Source organism: Apus apus, chromosome 2, assembly GCF_020740795.1.
Source record: "Apus apus isolate bApuApu2 chromosome 2, bApuApu2.pri.cur, whole genome shotgun sequence".
NCBI classification, from domain to species: Eukaryota; Metazoa; Chordata; class Aves; order Apodiformes; family Apodidae; genus Apus; species Apus apus.
In genome coordinates, this window is record NC_067283.1 from 17,202,999 (window position 1) to 17,221,020 (window position 18,022).

The following is an 18,022-nucleotide window of genomic DNA, read 5'->3' on the forward strand; positions in this document are numbered from 1 at the left end:
ATTACTTCTATAGCAATGTCCTGTTCACCTTTGTTTTACTACAAAATAAGGTTTCTGTGGACACTATGCATCACTGTTTTGGATTGATTTAATCCAACTTTTATCTGAAGATTAAAAACTCTTGCTTCTTTATTGTAAAAAGTGAATTGGAAAAGCTGCTGTCTGTCTTGTAGACTGCAAGAATGTAAGTGATCACATGCTTATGTTCTCACTGAAGAACATTTCTTACTTGCAGGAAAATGTTTCACAAAATAAAAATCCCAACATATTCCCAGTGTATTTCTCATAAACTTCTTTAATTTATTGTGAAACAATATCAATGTCTTGACATGTTTTTCTGAGAAGCAGCAGTGTGAGAATACGGCAGCAGTTAAATCCTCACAGCATGACCATTAAGCACCTTCTCTTTGAAGGGGTGGGGTGCAATCATCCATGTGTCCTACCCAGTAGTGGGAGTAAACAGGAAAGACAGGACTAGGAGGAACACGCAGCTGTGAAGAGAGGCAAACAAGAGCTGTAACCTCCTCACCCTACCTAAGACTGTAAAAAGCTTATGGTATAGCTCGAGCTATACCATAAGCTTTTTTTTCCTAAGATTTACTTTTTTTCTTTTCAGGCTTTACTTAATTTCAGTAAGGAGATTATATTCATTTGGGGAAATGTCTTAGTGATGCATCACATATGTTTAAATAAAGGGGTGAAATTGAGCAGAAGTATTAACAGTAGCTGATTTATGGTACTGTGCCATGGGACACCTAAATAACTGAAATCCATCAGGATCATATTTCTTCCACAAAGTCAATCTTAGCAACAGTGCTCCTAAAAGACCAAAAAGAGGCATTGTTTTGATGCCAATGCTGAAGAACACAACACTGTACAGAGTTCTGGCCACACTTCATTGTGTACTTTTCCTCTGAATCCTTACACTGCTATCCCTCAGCAGGTCCATCCCCAATTGCTTTTTCTAAAACCACAGTTTGCTGCCATCCACCTTGTTACTCTGCGTAGCTTTTAAGAATGATGACTAATACTGGGGGTGAGAGGGTTAAAAGCCTAAACTAGCCAACTTCCACAGTCCCTGGTGGTAGGTTAACCACTACTTCTTGAGGAATGTTTCTTTTCTATGAATTATGAAAGTTAAGCAAACTTGTAAAACCTTACTTGCTTTGTGCCAATCCTACCCATCCCCTTTTTCTTTCTCTTTAGCCACTTGAACTGCAGGCAAACTCTTAGCAGCTTTCTCTGTTGCCCTCATTTAGATACTCCTGAATCCCTCTCAGTTTATTTTCATTGTACTGTCTACAACACCAAACTGTGAGATTTGTGACAGTTTTCCAAATCAAACCTTTACTGCTCTGTAGGTGTGCAAGGGGTTATATTCTACTGTGAAAGCTCGGATTGCTTGGGGTTGTTTTTTTTAAGCTTTATGGTAAGAGATGTGTCACAGTAACAACATGCAAATGGAAGAATAATTTAACAAAAGAAAATTGTGAGATTGAAATTATGTGAAGAACAGACACAAGCTTTCTGTAGATGTTTATTTTCTTGTGTCAGCTCTATTAAGAGATTTCCTGAGAACAATCCTGTATCTATTTCTTTTAAGGCAGCATTACAATTCTTCTCAATGCCCTGTATAACAAGACCATGTTTTTCAAAAATACACATTTGATTTCTAACTCCCCTCACATTTCAAGGTGTATTTTGTTACCCAGATGAGCTAGGAGCTTAAATGCCTCTGTGGATCTACCCCAGCTCGAGGGTCATTTTACAAAGAAAACCTGGCCTAGCAGGTTTTTCTCAAATGCCCTGTATTTTTGGTTTTCTGAACACACACATAATTCTTACACAAAATTAACATGCACTGCTGGATCTGTACTGATGGCTGACTCAGCACAACACAGTATCCTCACACAGGTCTTACAGCCTTGCTCATTCTGTGCAGATATCAATGATCAGGAAACCATCTGCAACAGCAGGTGAAACGCATCGTCAGACATTTAACTAGTTGTGTACACCCTCATAATTTAATAAAAATTATGTGCTTTTGTAAAATACCGTAACTTGCTATCTGCTCAAGAACAGCAAGATCTTGGCCACTCAAAGGTTATTTCCATGACCTACACTTCCATCACCTTATATAGGAATCTCTTTGCCCTCTTATTTTTAAGTAGACTCAAGCTCTGCCAAAAATTTTAAGTGTCAGAGAGGCCTACAGGCTGTACAAAAATGGATCTGATAATCAGGTAACTAGAACTGTTTTCTTGGCACCACAGTGTGATGTTTCATGATTGTTACTGATCCAGGTAGGCTCCCTGCTTCAATTCCAAGTTTATACACCCACATTCTGCCATTTCCACTATGATTAATTACACAAATCTCCACCTCATTTTTGAAACTGATGTTATCCCGATACTGCAAGGAGTTCCCTGCAAGGAGTGATCATAGTGAGAAAGGAGGGGCATATGTAAGCACCTGGGAGCAATGAGCTCTGCAGTGAGAATAAGAGTTGCTATACCCTCATTTCCTTCCATTCTTTTTAATATAGCACACCACAAAGAAAATTTCCAGGGGCCCAACTTGCTTTTGTAACATCTGTTCTACAGTACTCAAACAAGTTGCCATCACAAAGAAAGAGATTTTATAAAGGTATGTAAAAAATATACACAGAAAAATACAATTTTTGCTTTTACTACCACTTGTTTATGACTTTTAAGTGCATTAAGTGTAAATTTCCTGAAAAAAATCTGTTCCCTAAGCAAAAGATTCTGGCAGCCAGATCTTCCTCTATACAGTTTTCTTTTTTTGTTGTTTAGTCTTCCTAAACTTGACTATAACAGAGAAAGATCAGCCTCTCCTCCTTTCTAGTTTTCTTTTAATGCACTCCAAAAGGCTACAGCCTTGTTTTCTCCGCATTCCTCTTGCTGGTCATGTGCTTTTCAAGCTGTTACATTCAGAGATGCCATGGTATTAAAAAACCCCAACAATTCAATCAATAATAGCCATGTCTTTATTTACCATTTATAAACATCAAACCAACAGTTTGTGGATAAGAACATAGACAAGAGCAGTTTCTTAAACATTAACTTGCAAATACAGTATTTAGAATTACTGTCTAGTAATCCTGGACCTTTACACTTTTCAATATCTATAGAGCTTCTCATCTCCATCCGTATCACCAGTACCTGTTCCCTTGAATTTTCCAAATACTTTCCATGCAAAAAGTTACCAAGTTTTTGGGTGGACTTAGAAAGATTTCTCTCCTCCCTGTCACCCCTGAGCCTTATGCCAGGAGAGAGAACCTGCCTGGGATTTCCTGACAGAGCAGCCCAGGGAGAACAGAAGCTGTCCCATAGGAATTCCCAGCACTGGCAACTAGTTCCACAAAGCCCAGTGAGAATACAGGGCCACCAAGCACAGGCAGCTCAATTAGATGGTGCATATGCAGCGAGACCACTGGATCCAGGCTCTGCCAACTTACTGTCAACACTTTAGCCAACGATCACTTGTGAGAATGAACACAAAGAATAGCTGCTTCTTAGATATTTACATTAACTTGCAAGAATAGTAAAATCATTCCAGGATCCAAGATGTGCCCATGTCTGGTATTACTTCCCTCCAGGAGAATGAGCAAGACTTGCTAAGCTCTTTTCTGTGTGGAAGAGATAAAGTCAACATTTGGAACTCTGAAGTAGAAAGGAACATTACACTTCTCTGAGTTTTGTCTCAGAAAATACAAAACATGAACATAGCAAACTCAAGACCTCCATAAAGAAAACGGAATTGTGCTTGAAAGCAACAGAAAAACATATAGCTGAGTCACCTATAGTCCAGAAACACTGATCTATAGTATTGTAGCCTGAATTGAAAAATTGCTGTGGCCCATACAAGAAAAAAAAAAACCCAAACAAACAGGAAATAACAATTAAGATTATATTCTCCTACCACCTACTCCAAGCCTACCAGTTGAATGGCCTTTTACAACACCTACATTAAACACAGCCTCACAGATAAGAAGAGGTTGGCTTTTCCATATATCTTAGAGGCTATGATTAAAGTAATTATTTTTGCTATAACAAAGTTAAGCATGAAACACCACCCTATGATCACTGAACATTTTTCTGAGAGCAATCAAATATGACTGCTTATATCTGTTATTTTCCAGCCTCCAATACCTCTGCTTCTACTAAGTAACTTGTCTTTGTAGAACAGAACTGTGACAAATCTGGATTTCAATTTTCTCATCTTAACTACAAGTGAGACCTCTAAAATGCAAGACACCAACATTTTATAGCAAGTGGGCACATCTGCTAAGTTTCTCAAAATCTGAAGAACTTTTGACAATGTATTTTCCCTTCTGCAGGAACTGTGATCTAGCTGAAGTAAAAAAAATCCAGGTCCAATGGTGAATTATGCACAAAAACTGTTATTGTTGACTCAATCCAGCATGAAACAGAATACAGACAAGACTTTTATTTTCATTGGAGAAAGCTTCCCTCAGCCCCTACCACTTTGAAAGAAACAATTTCTATTCTTACATTTTCACTTTTGGTTACTCTGCTGTTCACTCTGTAGCGACGTATTCTCTACTACTCTGGAGGAGAGAGGCACTGTTGATATCCTCAGGCTTCAGCTACACTGATGCCCTGCCCTAATTTCCAACACCTTCATGTTGGCTTTCCAACGCCAGCACTGGCAAAAAACCATCAGACTGAAGAGAGGTAACTAAGCAGGCTCAGATCTGAACTGGAGGGCCTGAAGCAGATATATATGGCAACAGAACAAGCCACAGCTTGTTGAGACACTGATCCACATCTCATTGAAACTCTCCACTGACTTTGGCACCTGCTGGCCCAGCCCTTAATCCTGTAATAATCCCATCCTGCAGCAAATGCTGCAGAGAATGTTCTAGATGCTTCTGAAAGTAAGCTACTGAACTGCTGAGATATTAGCAAAAATACCTGTATATCACGTTTCACACTAGCCTCCCTAAATATAATAGGTAAACTTGATTATAACTATTAGCTGATCACTGGAAACCAGAAGAGGAGAAAAAGTCTAAAGGACAGAATTTTAAAAACCTCTCTCACCCACCCACCAGAGCCTCCTGCCCCATGCTTGACCTGCCTTAACCACCTCCTAGTTGTGGTGCTGCTACCCGTTCAACATATCCTACTAAAGCACAGCAATTTCAGAGTAACAGGGATTTTAGATCTTTTTCCCCTTCTTACAAAGCATTAAGAAGATTCACAGCCATCGAGTTCCTCAAAACCCTAATGAGAAAATGAGGAAGTAGAAGGAAGGAAATCAGTTTAATAGGTATATTTGAAGTAAAAAAAATGATAAAGTGACCTTATGAAGCAAAGAGAGGGTGCTTCACAGAAGAGGCCCCCCCACAAGCAGGAAAAGCATGCTCCCAAATGCTCCATCACAAAGCAAGTATGTTGAAAATAATATGAGAAGCTCTTTGAGAAACTAATCATATGCAATCTACAGAAGCACAGTTAGAAAACTGCATGTTAAGAACAAGAGCATGTCTACCTGGAAAGTAATAACTAAGACCCAACTAACTTTTTTCAAGCACAGTCCTCCCCTCTAAGCCTACCCATGTCCTGTACTAACTACTGCCTTTGAAATAGAAGCATTTTCATAGAATCATAGAATCCTAGGGGTTGGAAGGGACCTCAAAAGATCATCTAGTCCAACCCCCCTGCCAGAGCAGGGTCACCTAGAGCACATCACACAGGAATGCATCCAGGCGGGTTTTGAATGTCTCCAGAGAAGGAGACTCCACAACCTCTCTGGGCAGCCTGTTCCAGTGCTCTGTCACTCACAGTAAAAAAATTTTTTCTGATATTCACCTTATACCTCCTATGCTCCAATTTGTATCCATTACTCCTTGTCCTATCACTAGTCATCACTGAAAAAAGCTTAACTCCATCTTCTTGACACTCACCCTTTATGTACTTGTAGACATTGATGAGGTCACCCCTCAGTCTCCTCCAAACTAAAGAGACCCAGCTCCCTCAGCCTTTCCTCATCAGGGAGATGTTCCACTCCCTTAATCATCTTTGTTGCTCTGCGCTGGACTCTTTCAAGCACTTCCCTGTCCTTCCTGAACTGAGGGGCCCATGTCTTTGCTTGTTTTAAAAGCACACAGACCTCAGTATCTTGTTTTAAACCTAGCTCCCACATCCCATGTGGGAAGACACCGAGCAAGTGCTGCCATTCACACAAGCTGCTACTGAAGCAGTGCCCTGTATGGGCTCCTACCACAGACTGGCTGCACCACAGTCAGCACTGCCCAAAGCTGCACACACAGCTATATGAGCCACCTTGCTCCAACAGGGCTTCATTTGGTACAACTGCAACACAGCTGGGAGCAAAGCTTTCAGGAGAGAAACACTCATTAGGATGACAAAGTTTTAGAGTATTATAATGCTGAAACTTTCCACAGTCTCTGCAGTGCATAACTTGTCATTACTGGAGGCAACATTTAGTCTTCACAAAGGCTTATAAAGAGTACTAATACTCAGCATAAAGGCAAAGGATCATCTTTATTTAGTAGGATTTTAAAACAGATTAAAGGCCCTGTCACAAAGCAGGAAGCGTACAAAGGAACATTCTCCTTTAGGACTTCTGAACAATTTACAGATTCTTTGCTTAGTTGTTGAGATAAATTAGTGTGGCCTTGCCAGGTTGAGATTTTCTAGTCCCTCTTTGGATTTATGCATGTTCAGAAAAAAAACAAACATTGACAAACATTCTCAAAGAAACATTGAGAAGGATGAATTGGTTCTGAAACTCTCATTGTTTTTCACCTAGTGTCAGATCAGCAGGGTGCTAATTCTAGTCCAACTTTGTCTTCTTCAGGTATAACATAACAAGAAAGTTTAATTGCCCACTCTGAAAATTTCTAGTTCACTGAGCAACGGTATTTTGAAGCTTGTCATGGCCTGGACATGAGATTTCTTGCACATTTATTAGCAAGTGCAAGAAGTTAAAAGGTTGCTCTTCTGAAGCACCCCCACCACCACACCTGACAGTCTTTCCTCTACCATTCCAGCAGCTGCAAACAGGAGTCCTTCTGTAATACTGCAATTTATCTATTCTCTTCTGTTGTGCTGTGACAGCTAAGAGCCCATTTTCTTCTTTCATGTGTAGTCTTATGTACCTGAAAATGCTTTGTCAATGATTTTTGCTGTAAAGATGTACTTCATACCTGTCAGAAAGAGACTATTGACTCAACTTTCCAAAGAATCTAAGCCGCTCACTCAGTTGCTAGATGAGCTTTCAACCGCTACCCAGGTCACATGCTTTTCAAATACCCCTCAGATTTGCTCAGCCTATTGGAGGGATTTCTCTGTTTTCCTTTCTTTACCAATGCATTCAAATCTGGATATTTGTAACCTATGCATCTGGCAAGTTGATCCTTATTTTCTAGTAGATATTACAAGTAATTTCAATGCTGGCATATCAGGCTTCAGTGTTCTTTATTAAGGTGAGCCACAAGCTCTACTGATTCAAGAAGACAGTGTATTAATGGTTTTAACATTTTCAATTAAACCACAAGTAGACATTCCATTTTAGAAGGCTACATTTTTCTGTTAAGGCAAATCTGCTAGAGACAATACACCAGCCACAGCTGATACAACAAAACTTCGATATGAGCTCTTCAACTAATTCAACTATAGGACTGATTCTGAGAAGGTGGTGTGCAATTCTTGCACAATTAAGTAATGGTCTTCATACAGTCTAAAATGTGATGGAATAAGAACGGAAGGCAAACTCAAAATAGAATGAGCCAGAAGATGGAGAGAGTACAGTATAAAGTAAGAGACTCAAGAGAAGGGCCCCAGTTTCCAGAACATACCACTTGTTGACCCATGAATAAACACATTCCACAAGAGAAGCTACAGAGAGTAGGGTCTTGGGGGCAGGGGAAGAAACAGGACTAGAGGAACTAGCACAATCAAAACATAACTGTTTGTCAATTTGTAAAATTTGTAACAGTACTGTCAGCAATGTCTACGCTATCTCAAACACAGACTTGGGAAGGTTGGTTCTATTCTTGAGCATGTATCTAGAAGACTGAAGTTACACATGCTTCCGTATTTCTGTGAAGTATTTTAAGACCTGCACTGTAAACAATAATTATTATTTCCAGCTTCACCTTTAATAGGGGAAATGGTAAAAGTGCTGAAGAAAGGGTTTCAAAGTCTTAAATGGAATGGCAAAGTTATGCAGCAGACTTCGTAAAAATTCTGTCTTAATTCATTGTGGCATAATCAGATGTTGCAGCTTTAAAAGATAAGAATGATGACATATCACCACATTTATTGCAACACTGACAGAACAAGATAATCAAGTTGAAATTTGCTATTCTATTTTATTTACACTGCCTCATGTGTTAGCTGCCTCTGTAAAAAACAAGTATGCTAAATTTGTTACTGAGACAGGTATGGTTTAATTTCCATGATTCTCTGTTTGTCTAGGTAAGTCACTTTTTTAAGAAGTGGCTTTTGGCACCATGCCATAAACACCAAGTCCTGGTAAATCCTTATTACACAGATCACTGACCTGAATCTACTGATACTCTTAAAATCTTGCCCATCAATCCAGCTGTCAGGCAAGCTCATTAAATTCCAGATATGAAGCACAAACAGTTTCAGTTGAGAAAAAGTCACACAGCTTTCAAAATAGCCATTTTAAAACTTCTGCCATTATCTTTCCTCAAAACCAATGAAAAACTGTTTCTGTTTCTTTGAGACTTGATACCAAAACCATGTTCCTTGAAGGCAGGAGGAAAAAAGCCACATACAAAAGGTAACTTAACTCACTCCTACTTCTTAAACACATTAAACCAAGTAATTTGTGCAATAGATTTTTAAAAAATTGTTTAAAAAATTGAAATGCAACAAGACAAAACTTAATTGTAATTTTAAGATAGATTTACATAACTGTAAGGCTTATATTACAAACTTATGAATGCATTATCTGTAACATAACTGTTTTTATAAAAAAAATTCTCACAATGGTATTGCTAAATAAAAATCACCACACTGATTTTTATGTAGCTATGACACCACTAGGTTTGCCACTTGTCAGAGATTTAAAATGTTTAAATAGATATTCCATTCATGAACCTGAGCCTCAGAAAACTAACTTGAAAGCTTGGAAAAACCCATATTGGATTCTGTATGTATTAGATAAATTATTATTTCAAAAGCATGGATTTTGATTGTGGATTTTTTAAATTATTTTTTTTTAATCAGATGACAGAGCTGGATTACCACCTCTGCATGCAGTTTTATAGTCCACAGCTACATTGGGGTGTAGCAGTACATATTTCAAATAATTGTTCCTTGTGAAAAGCAGAAAACAGATTTGGTTGGAAGAGTTGTTTGTTTGAAATACTAGAGTCGTTGTTTGTTTGAAATACTACCCTTTTTTGGCAGGAAGGAGTTCCTTGAGCAGCTCAAAAAGCCTGCAGACAAGGACTAGAAGTGTAGCTTCCTGAGTCTAACTTTGTTTTGTACCTCAAAAGCAAAATAAAACAAAATCCAGCCTAATGAGGTGGCAAGCCCAGAAGTCAAAAGCATTAGCAGGAAGCACCTAAACAATGGAAAAGACGGATTTACACATAATTTATTATTCCTACCTTCCAAATACTTAGAGACTTTCTCCATTCGAACTGCCGTATGATAAAGAGAATGAAGAGAAAGATGCAATGTTTAGCTTTAAAATCATTGATAGAAAACAAGCCGCAAAAAAAATGGAGTTGTGATTATGAGTAGTACAAAGGAAGTAATTTGTCCGAACCTGAGGTTAGGTCAGATCCTCTGTTCTTTTTGTCTTCTACTATCTCATAGAATGGGCCTATTACGTGCAGTAGTTCTTCAACTTTGTCCGTCATTGGCATACTCTCAAGAATCTGCACAAGTCCAAAATATGAAGCATCTTATGAAACAGCATTTCAAAGATTCATTTATTTCAACACATTTTAGAAAATGCTGGTCACTGTAAAACTTGATAACATGTCACAAAGTCATTATTCTGATTTTTAAATCTTTTTTCATTAAATGAAAATAACATAAACCTAATTCACCAAACAAGAACCTTAATTAGCTGTATTAACTTTGTTTAGGTGAAGAGAAGATGGGAGAGCTAATGCATTTGCCACTACTCAAGGACCAGCTCAGAACAGTAGACCTTGGAATCCATTATTTCAGCAATTTGAAAGTAAACCAAAGTTCAACAAGCTGCTGTTATCTGAGGCAATTTATTTTATAGACAAGTCTTCCCACAGAGAAAATGAACTGAAAGATTTTTTTCGTAGAGGATTCTCTGTATTTGTTAACCCTGACATTTTCAATAGAATGTAAGGACAAGATCAAGAGTGCCCTACTGAGTCCATCTAAACCCAAACAACTAAATGGACAGAATACAGCAAAACTGGGACAGTGCAAAGACATACTTAGCAAAGCAAACTAGAATCAAATTCTGCTCTTGAAGCCATTTGGAGCTCTTCCTTTGACAAAAATACCTTCATTTTAAGTTACAAAACCAATACTCTTTTAGATGCCTATCAGATGGTCATCTTAGATTAAACAAAAGAGATTTGATAACTGCATATTATTTTGAAAGCATATTATTATCCCATTCTTATTTAAGTCATTTCAACCAATCCTTTCACTGATAGCTTTTTCTTCTTTCGTCCTCTACTCTTTTATTACTGTTTTTTTTAAGAGGCAATAGCTAGAAGGAGGGATTCAGCTAGAAGCAAAGAGCTGACAGCTACAGTGTGCAGTATACCTCCTCTTCCAGAAGAGCACCAAGAAAGCAACAGGTGGAGGTACAAGTTGTCACAAAACATGCTGCTTAAAAGCACCAAGCACATCAGTAAGCAGCAGAAGCAGAAGCTACAGCACAACTTCACAAAGCAGGAGCTCCAGGCAGGCTAGCAGGTCACAAGGCAACACTTGCAAACTCATCAAGGATACGAAGAGACAACAACCCTGTCAACCAGTGCCACTTCTCTGATGTATTTAGTGTATGTAATTCATTCCATATTTGTTAGAGAGACATGCTCAGTGCTCAGATACAGAGCTGGATACGAACCAGAGACAAAACAGTTTTGCAAGTTTAAGGGGTTTTTTTATAAGCTTCAACAGCATTGAGAGAAACCAGAAACCTACTCTTTAGTAACACTTGTATTTGCTATGTATTTAATTCTGTAGTCTCCACTGTAATACCTGCATTTCTAGGGTATCTGCACATAACTGCTCTTCATCTGTTCTAAACTGACCTCAATGTACTCTCTGCAACTTGGAGCAATTTTTAGAATCTCACCATGCAGCTTCTGTTAAATTAAGAGTTTTGCAGCTGATAGCTTTTGGGTGAGCAAGAAAAGAACAAATACTTCTGCAAACAAAACCAATTGCTTACTTATATAGCCACTAGGCATAATATACAATCTTACTATGTAGCCCAAAGTACTGTTTTCTTTGGATGTCAGACTATTCATATATGAATACTCGATTTAATCTGGAAACACCATGTAGTGTTAACACTTTTTTATGCTAAGGTATCACTCATTTAAAGTGATACAAGACAATGTATCTGCAGTGCAAATAAATTTGTTTAAATGGTATTGCAATATAAAATTTCAGGAATTCTACTTGGAAGAAAAATTAACCTTAAACAAAATGCACCTGAGCTCCAATTCACATTAGCTAAGACATTCTTGATAATTTCCCACTAGCACCTCGAAACCTCACCTAGACACATTCCTCAACAGCCCAAATTTTCAAGGCTACTCCACAGAGGAGAAAAAAACACCAAACAAGTTTACAGTATCAGTGTCTTGTGACAGCATCATCCAATGCACGTATAGCCCAAACATACCGTGCAAATGCCAGGGACATGCCCTAGGGGTGGGGGGGATTATGGCAATTTTATCCACTCTCAAAAACACAGTCCTGTTCCTGTGATACCAGTATATATGTGTTTTTTTTCCCCCTTATACATGGATCCCTATGCAGCAACAGTGCAATGCCCAGAGAAACCCCACAAGGATCAGTGCAGTGTGTGCTGACAGAACAACCCAGTGGATCCATTTGAAATGCACTCCACTGGTATTTCAAGTGGAATCAATCAGGTTGGAAAAGCTGAAGCTAGTATTTTAAATGTGAGAGCTGAAACAGCACCAGAGGAGGGCAAACAGACTCCCCAGTTTCAAAGCTAAGTGAGGCAAGAAGTCATTTGCTCTCCAATATAATCTGTACAGAGGTAGAATATTTGTGCTTTGTTAGGGTCAAGGAGTACATTTCCACACAGGAGGCTTACTAGGACTTCTTCAGAACAAACACTGCAGTTTCACTTAGTGTTAGCATCCTGACCAAACCAATTACTACATTGAAAAAATATAAGGCACCATATCTACAGAAGTATTAACACATTTTTGAATCAGAGATTTGAAATGAAGCACTAAATCTCATGGCTTGCATTCAAATTAAAATTTAGCTGGATTTTTGACCAAAATAGTATTTGGCCTTCAGTGTTTTATGGAGTTATTTTTCATTTTAAAGCAGCTACAGTAATAACAGCAGGAACTAACCTACAAAATTTCAGACAGGAAAAAGAACATTAGTCAGACTCCAGCTCCTTGACTAGTAAAAGTTTTTGCTGAATCAATTATTAAACCCTTTCGAGTTCAATGTCAAGACAGTGGCCTAGGAGAAATGAAAGTGTATTTGGAGTAGAACTTATATTTTCTCTCCTTTATGCTAACTTCATTTTAATAATAGATTACAATTATACTTCTATCCAGATTTACAGTAAATAATCTTTAAACTGGGAAGGCCACTTGGAAGACCTTCAGTGAAAATACTGCAGTAAAAAGGGTTAGTTAATAAAAGACAAGACACCTTCATTCTGAATGTTTACTTTAGTTAATGCTGCAGTTCCTGATTAATGTAGTAACTACAACTGCTTGTAGGGTCTATCTATTCCAAAAAAGACAGACTAAATGAGTAAATTCTAACTGTTGTACTGCAACTGTCATATACAAGGAATATTTTCATGACAAATACGAAAAATTCAGGTTGCTGAGAAAAATAAAAAATGTTCTTGAAAAATCAAAGATGATTAAGTTTACATATTCAATTATATTCATGTCTCCAAGAGATTAAGACTCTTGCTCCTGAAGTCCTTCCAGAGGGCTGTTTTTTCCCTTTGCAAGATAAGGATAACCTACCTCTCTCAACTCTGAGAACTGAGGCAGTTTGCAGTAAATTAACTTATATTTCGCCATACTTTTAAGATCCACTTTTTTCCCCACTGTCCCCATTACCCTGACTTCAATACTTCACTTTCTTTAGCTCTGTCATTTAAGATTTGTATCAGCTGAAGCCCTCATGTTCCCCTGAAAACAACCCAAGTTCCACAACTTTGGAAGGAACCACACAATTTACCTCACCTCATGGGCAAAACAGCAGAGTAATGAAATGTAACAGTTCACATGGGGAACAGCTCATTTAGAGGTTTGACAGTAGTAATCAGCAAGAACCTCCTCCCTTCCACTCATTAGTAAACTTACCTTTTTCATTTCATCAACATAGGCTATCATGGCTTCTTCTTTGGACATGTCTCCTAAGGCACTCCAGGCATCCCTAGGAAAGAAAGGCACATACATCTTCAGTATCTTCAAGGCTTACAGGATTTTTTTTCAGCCTGGCCTTAAGTAGGTCAGTTATGTAATGCCCAAAGTTTCTGCATTACAAATAAAACGCAACAACAATCCACATTTTTAAGTCCAAATATGAAATTTGTTAGAATTACTATATAGTAACACATTAACAAAGAAACAACAAACTGAAGAGCCTAGGGACTGAAGAGTTCCTCACTGACCACCTATGAACTTGTACCAGTAAGTTGTTAAAGAGCCCAGAGATGAGACACACACATTTCTCTTTCCATTAAGTTGATTTAAAAATCCTCTACTGCAGAAAAAGAGCAGACACATGCTTCAGACAGCACTTAGAAACAGGTGTCAGGAAGTTAGAAGAGGCTACAAGAAAAAAAAAAATCTGTCCTTTTCAAGTTTAGCAACCAGGGAAAGACACATCAGTCAAGTAGGCAAATAGATTAACCATTGCCTCCAGTTACCACAGCAGCTACTTATGACCTAAAAAGCCATCTCAGTCTCTACCACTCTGCAAGACATAAAACTCCAGTGAAAATTATCAGTATTGCACATGGACTCTGTCAGAACACAGTCTGGAATAAAACATTTCCTTACTCAGTCTTGCACTTGACTTGACAGTATCACTTCCTCTTGCCAGATTATGTGCCCTACTTAGAGCAAAACTCTAAGGTTGGTGGCTCACATTTCAGCTACAATCAACTAGGTGGGTGGAAACTTTCTGCCCTAGACCTCTGCAGATACCCCCCTTCAACCTGTCTTGAGGAGACTGGTGAGGAAGGAAGCAAAGAAGAAAAAAAAAAAAGTCAAAGGAATAATTTAATAGATCCAAATAAGACCATGACTGTAAAGACAGCAATAATACTTGTTCTTCAGGACAGATCATTATTAAAATAAGCAAAGCATTCACATGGCTCTTCATACATTTCTTAGCAATATGGTGAATCCAGCACAAGGAAAACAGAGGCAATGAGAAGCCCTGCCACCGAGTAGATAAACCAGAAAAGACACATAAACCAACCCTCTCCCCAGGAGCTTGAAGCTCTATTGATGCTGTCAGTGAGTACTTGCTTAATTCAGGCTCACATCATACATGAAAACTTGAGAAGGAAGAATTTCAGACATTCATCCACATCATGCATTTTGCACAGCACCTACAATTTTGTTCTACAACATGGGTTAAACATTGCAGTACCATGACTGTGCTTGCCCAAGAAAAATCTGCCACCTGCAGAGGGAATGCTTTCACCTGCAACTCTGAGAAGTTACAAATCATCTGAGCTAGAAAGTTGGAACACAAGACAGAAAATTAATTCAAGCATCAGAGGTTGTAAATGTATTTTTAAAAATAAATAAATTCACTAAACTTTTTCTCCAAGTCCCACTCTTCTAAACATCTCACCTTAAGTATAAAAAAAGGCAAAACAAAACAACAACTGATAAAAATTTACCATTTGTATCTACCAATTGGATCCCAAAATCCAGGTCGTGGAATGTTACAGGGTCCTTGGGTTGCTTGCTTATAAAAGCTATAGAACTTGAGCATCATTTCATTCGTTGGCTGGAATGAACCTAGTAAAAGCATTTAAAAATACAATTATATTGTAATCAAGAATATTATTAAGTATTTTACAACTTAGTATTTCTGTAACAAAATAGGCTGTGGTTTGTTACAGTCCAATTCAACACAATAGGGAACATAACATCTTCACTTCATCCACTGCGTACCAGCACCACTGACAATATTTACTTCACAAACAGCAGTTTTCAGACTGAGTTTAATGGACTACAACCCTTACTACTCCTAAGGTCAGACTCCACAATTCGAATTTTTTAAAAAGAGTAACAAGTAACATAAAGCAAGTGTCCTTTCACTTAATGGGACTGGCTTAGCTTGGAGTAAACAAAGCATTTTGCAAATCACTTTACTGTTACAAACAGTAACTTATTGACAGCCTCCAGAATAAAAAAAAAACAACAACCAAACAAAAGCAACAGAAAACAACTCCACAAAACAAACACAACAAACCCGAAGCACAGTGTTTTTATTTACTTTGGGTATTTGACAGCACTTTCAGAAACAGTTTCACTGTTTCTCCTGTTTTTCTTTTCTCTTCTTCCTCGGAGTATACACTTTTGTCAGAGGTAGAAAATGTAAATACAAAACTGTAACAGCTGTCAGGGAAGATTAATAACTAATCCATTAAATCAAATACTTGAAGGTCTGATTCCCAGTTGCTAGAAGCATAGTGACCTTTAACTTAGGATCTCAACAAACCCAGTTTGCTTACACCAGAATTAATGAAGCAGATTATAAACAATTATTTTTTTTAATCACCAGCTTTTTTTATATTCCTCTTATCCAAAAGATATATTCTGATTTTTGGGTGTTTTTTTTTCCGGTAACTCCTTCGGCAGAGGGAAATCACGGTAACGGCTCCAAAGCCGCCAAACCAGGAGTTCAGGAGGGCAGAGACCTTCCCGCGGGCCGGGGGGAGCGGACAGGTCCCCTCCTCCAGGCACCTCCCTGAGCAACTTTCGCCGCGGGCTCCGAAGCCCACGAACCGGCGTTTCTTCAGGACAGGCGGCCAGCAGCACTGAGGCCAGCAGCACTGAGGCCAGCAGCACTGAGGCCAGCAGCACTGAGGCCAGCAGCACTGAGGGAGACCTCCCCAAGCTGCTCTCCAGCCTTCGCCCGCTGACAGGCGCCCGGGGCGGCCCAGGGAGGGCGGCTCCGGCCTAAGCAGCGCGGCGGCCCCGCCACGCCTGCCCGGGCCCCGCTCGCCCCGCAGTGCCCGCCGGGCGGCAGGGCCCCGCGCCGATGACACCGGACTTTCCCCCCCCGCCGCCGCCCCCCAGGCCCCACTTACCATTTTTGGGCAAGCTCTGGATCACCTTGACGGCCGCCTCGAACCTGGTGGCGTGCACGGAGCCGGTCTCCGCCATGTCCCCGTCCCCTCGCCGCCTCCTCCTCGGCCGCCGGGCCGCGTCCAGCGGGGCGGGCTCGGCTCAGCCTCCCTCGCCGCGGCTCCTGCCCCCGAAGCACAGCAGAGGCGCCGGGAAGCCACCCGCGCCCACCCCCGGGCAGGGGGCGGGGTGCCCGCCCTGCCGCGCCCTGCCCCGGGCCTCCCCTCCCCAGGGCACAGCACAACCCACCCAGCGGTCCGGGCACGGCCCGCAGCACCCCCAGCGCAGCCCAGCCCAGCCCAGCCGACAAGCCCTCCCTACCTCCGCCCCGCTCTCAGACGCCCATCTTGTGTCCCCCTGGGCGAAGCGCTTCCCCTCCCTTCGCGCCGCCCCGCGGCCGCCGGGGCACGCCGGGAAGTGTAGTCCCCCCGCCGCGGCTTCTCCCGTCCCCGGCGCCGTCACGGGCCGCTCCTCCCCGGCAGCCCCGGCAGCCCCGGCAGCCCCGGCAGCCCCGGCAGCGAGGGGCGGGAGCTGCGCTGGGGCGGCCGCTCGCCCGGCGCATCTGGGCCCGCTCGCCCCTGGGCCCACCTGGGCTGCCCAGAGCTGCTCGGAGCCACGGCGGGTTCGGTCCTGAGCCCTGAGAGTGTCGCTCCTGGGGGCTGAGGAAACTGAATTTTTTTCCCCTTGTTTGTTTCTCTCTGCCTTCTTCGTCTTGCTACCCTTCCTCTTCCCTGGTATACAAGCACGTCCACAATTGCACGATAAGGCACGTGTTGTGCTCCACCCGTTTTGTGGAGCTGGGTTATCCTGGCCCCACGGTTCAAGAAGGACAGGGCACTGCTTGAAAGAGTCCAGCACAGAGCCACAAAGATGATGGAGGGAGTGGAACATCTCCCTGATGAGGAAGGGCTGAGGGAGCTGGGTCTCTTTAGCTTGGAGGAGACTGAGGGACGACCTCATCAATGTTTAATGGTGTCAGGAGGACAGAGCCAAGCTTTTTTCAGTGATGTCCAGTGATAGGACAAGGGGCAGTGGGTGCAGACTGGAACATAGGAGGTTCCATGTGAATATCAGGAAGAACTTCTTTACTGTGAGAGTGACAGAGCACTGGAACAGGCTGCTCAGAGAGTTTGTGGAGTCTCCTTCGCTGGAGACATTCAAAACCCGCCTGGACGCCTTCCTGTGTGATGTGCTCTGGGTGATCCTGCTCTGGCAGGGGGGTTGGACTAGATGATCTTTCGAGGTCCCTTCCAACCCCTATGATTCTGTGATTCTGTGATCCTCAGGAGTTCCCCCACAATCCTGGCAGTCTGCTGCTTCCTCCCCACCTCAGCCATCATGCTGCTCACACCTAGTTCCATATAATTCTCCTAAATTACCACTGCAGCCAAATATTTTTGTAATCTCTTCAAT

General features: G+C 40.9%; 1 protein-coding gene across 2 annotated transcripts in view; it reads right to left on the reverse strand.

The window, feature by feature from the left end:
• The window catches only part of ACBD5 (acyl-CoA binding domain containing 5), a 31,460-nt gene extending 14,439 nt beyond the window's left edge, over positions 1-17,021 (reverse strand). The window contains exons 1-6 of one of the 2 annotated variants that reach the window (XM_051612070.1): positions 16,931-17,021; positions 16,573-16,733; positions 15,154-15,274; positions 13,598-13,670; positions 9,820-9,931; positions 9,659-9,691 (exon numbers count right to left, since the gene is read on the reverse strand). In XM_051612070.1, the coding sequence (XP_051468030.1) occupies positions 9,659-9,691; positions 9,820-9,931; positions 13,598-13,670; positions 15,154-15,274; positions 16,573-16,648 (415 nt within the window). In that variant the 5' untranslated portion in view covers positions 16,649-16,733; positions 16,931-17,021. The other variant, XM_051612071.1, reaches the window with a different exon arrangement.
• Between the last annotated feature and the right edge of the window lie 1,001 nt (positions 17,022-18,022).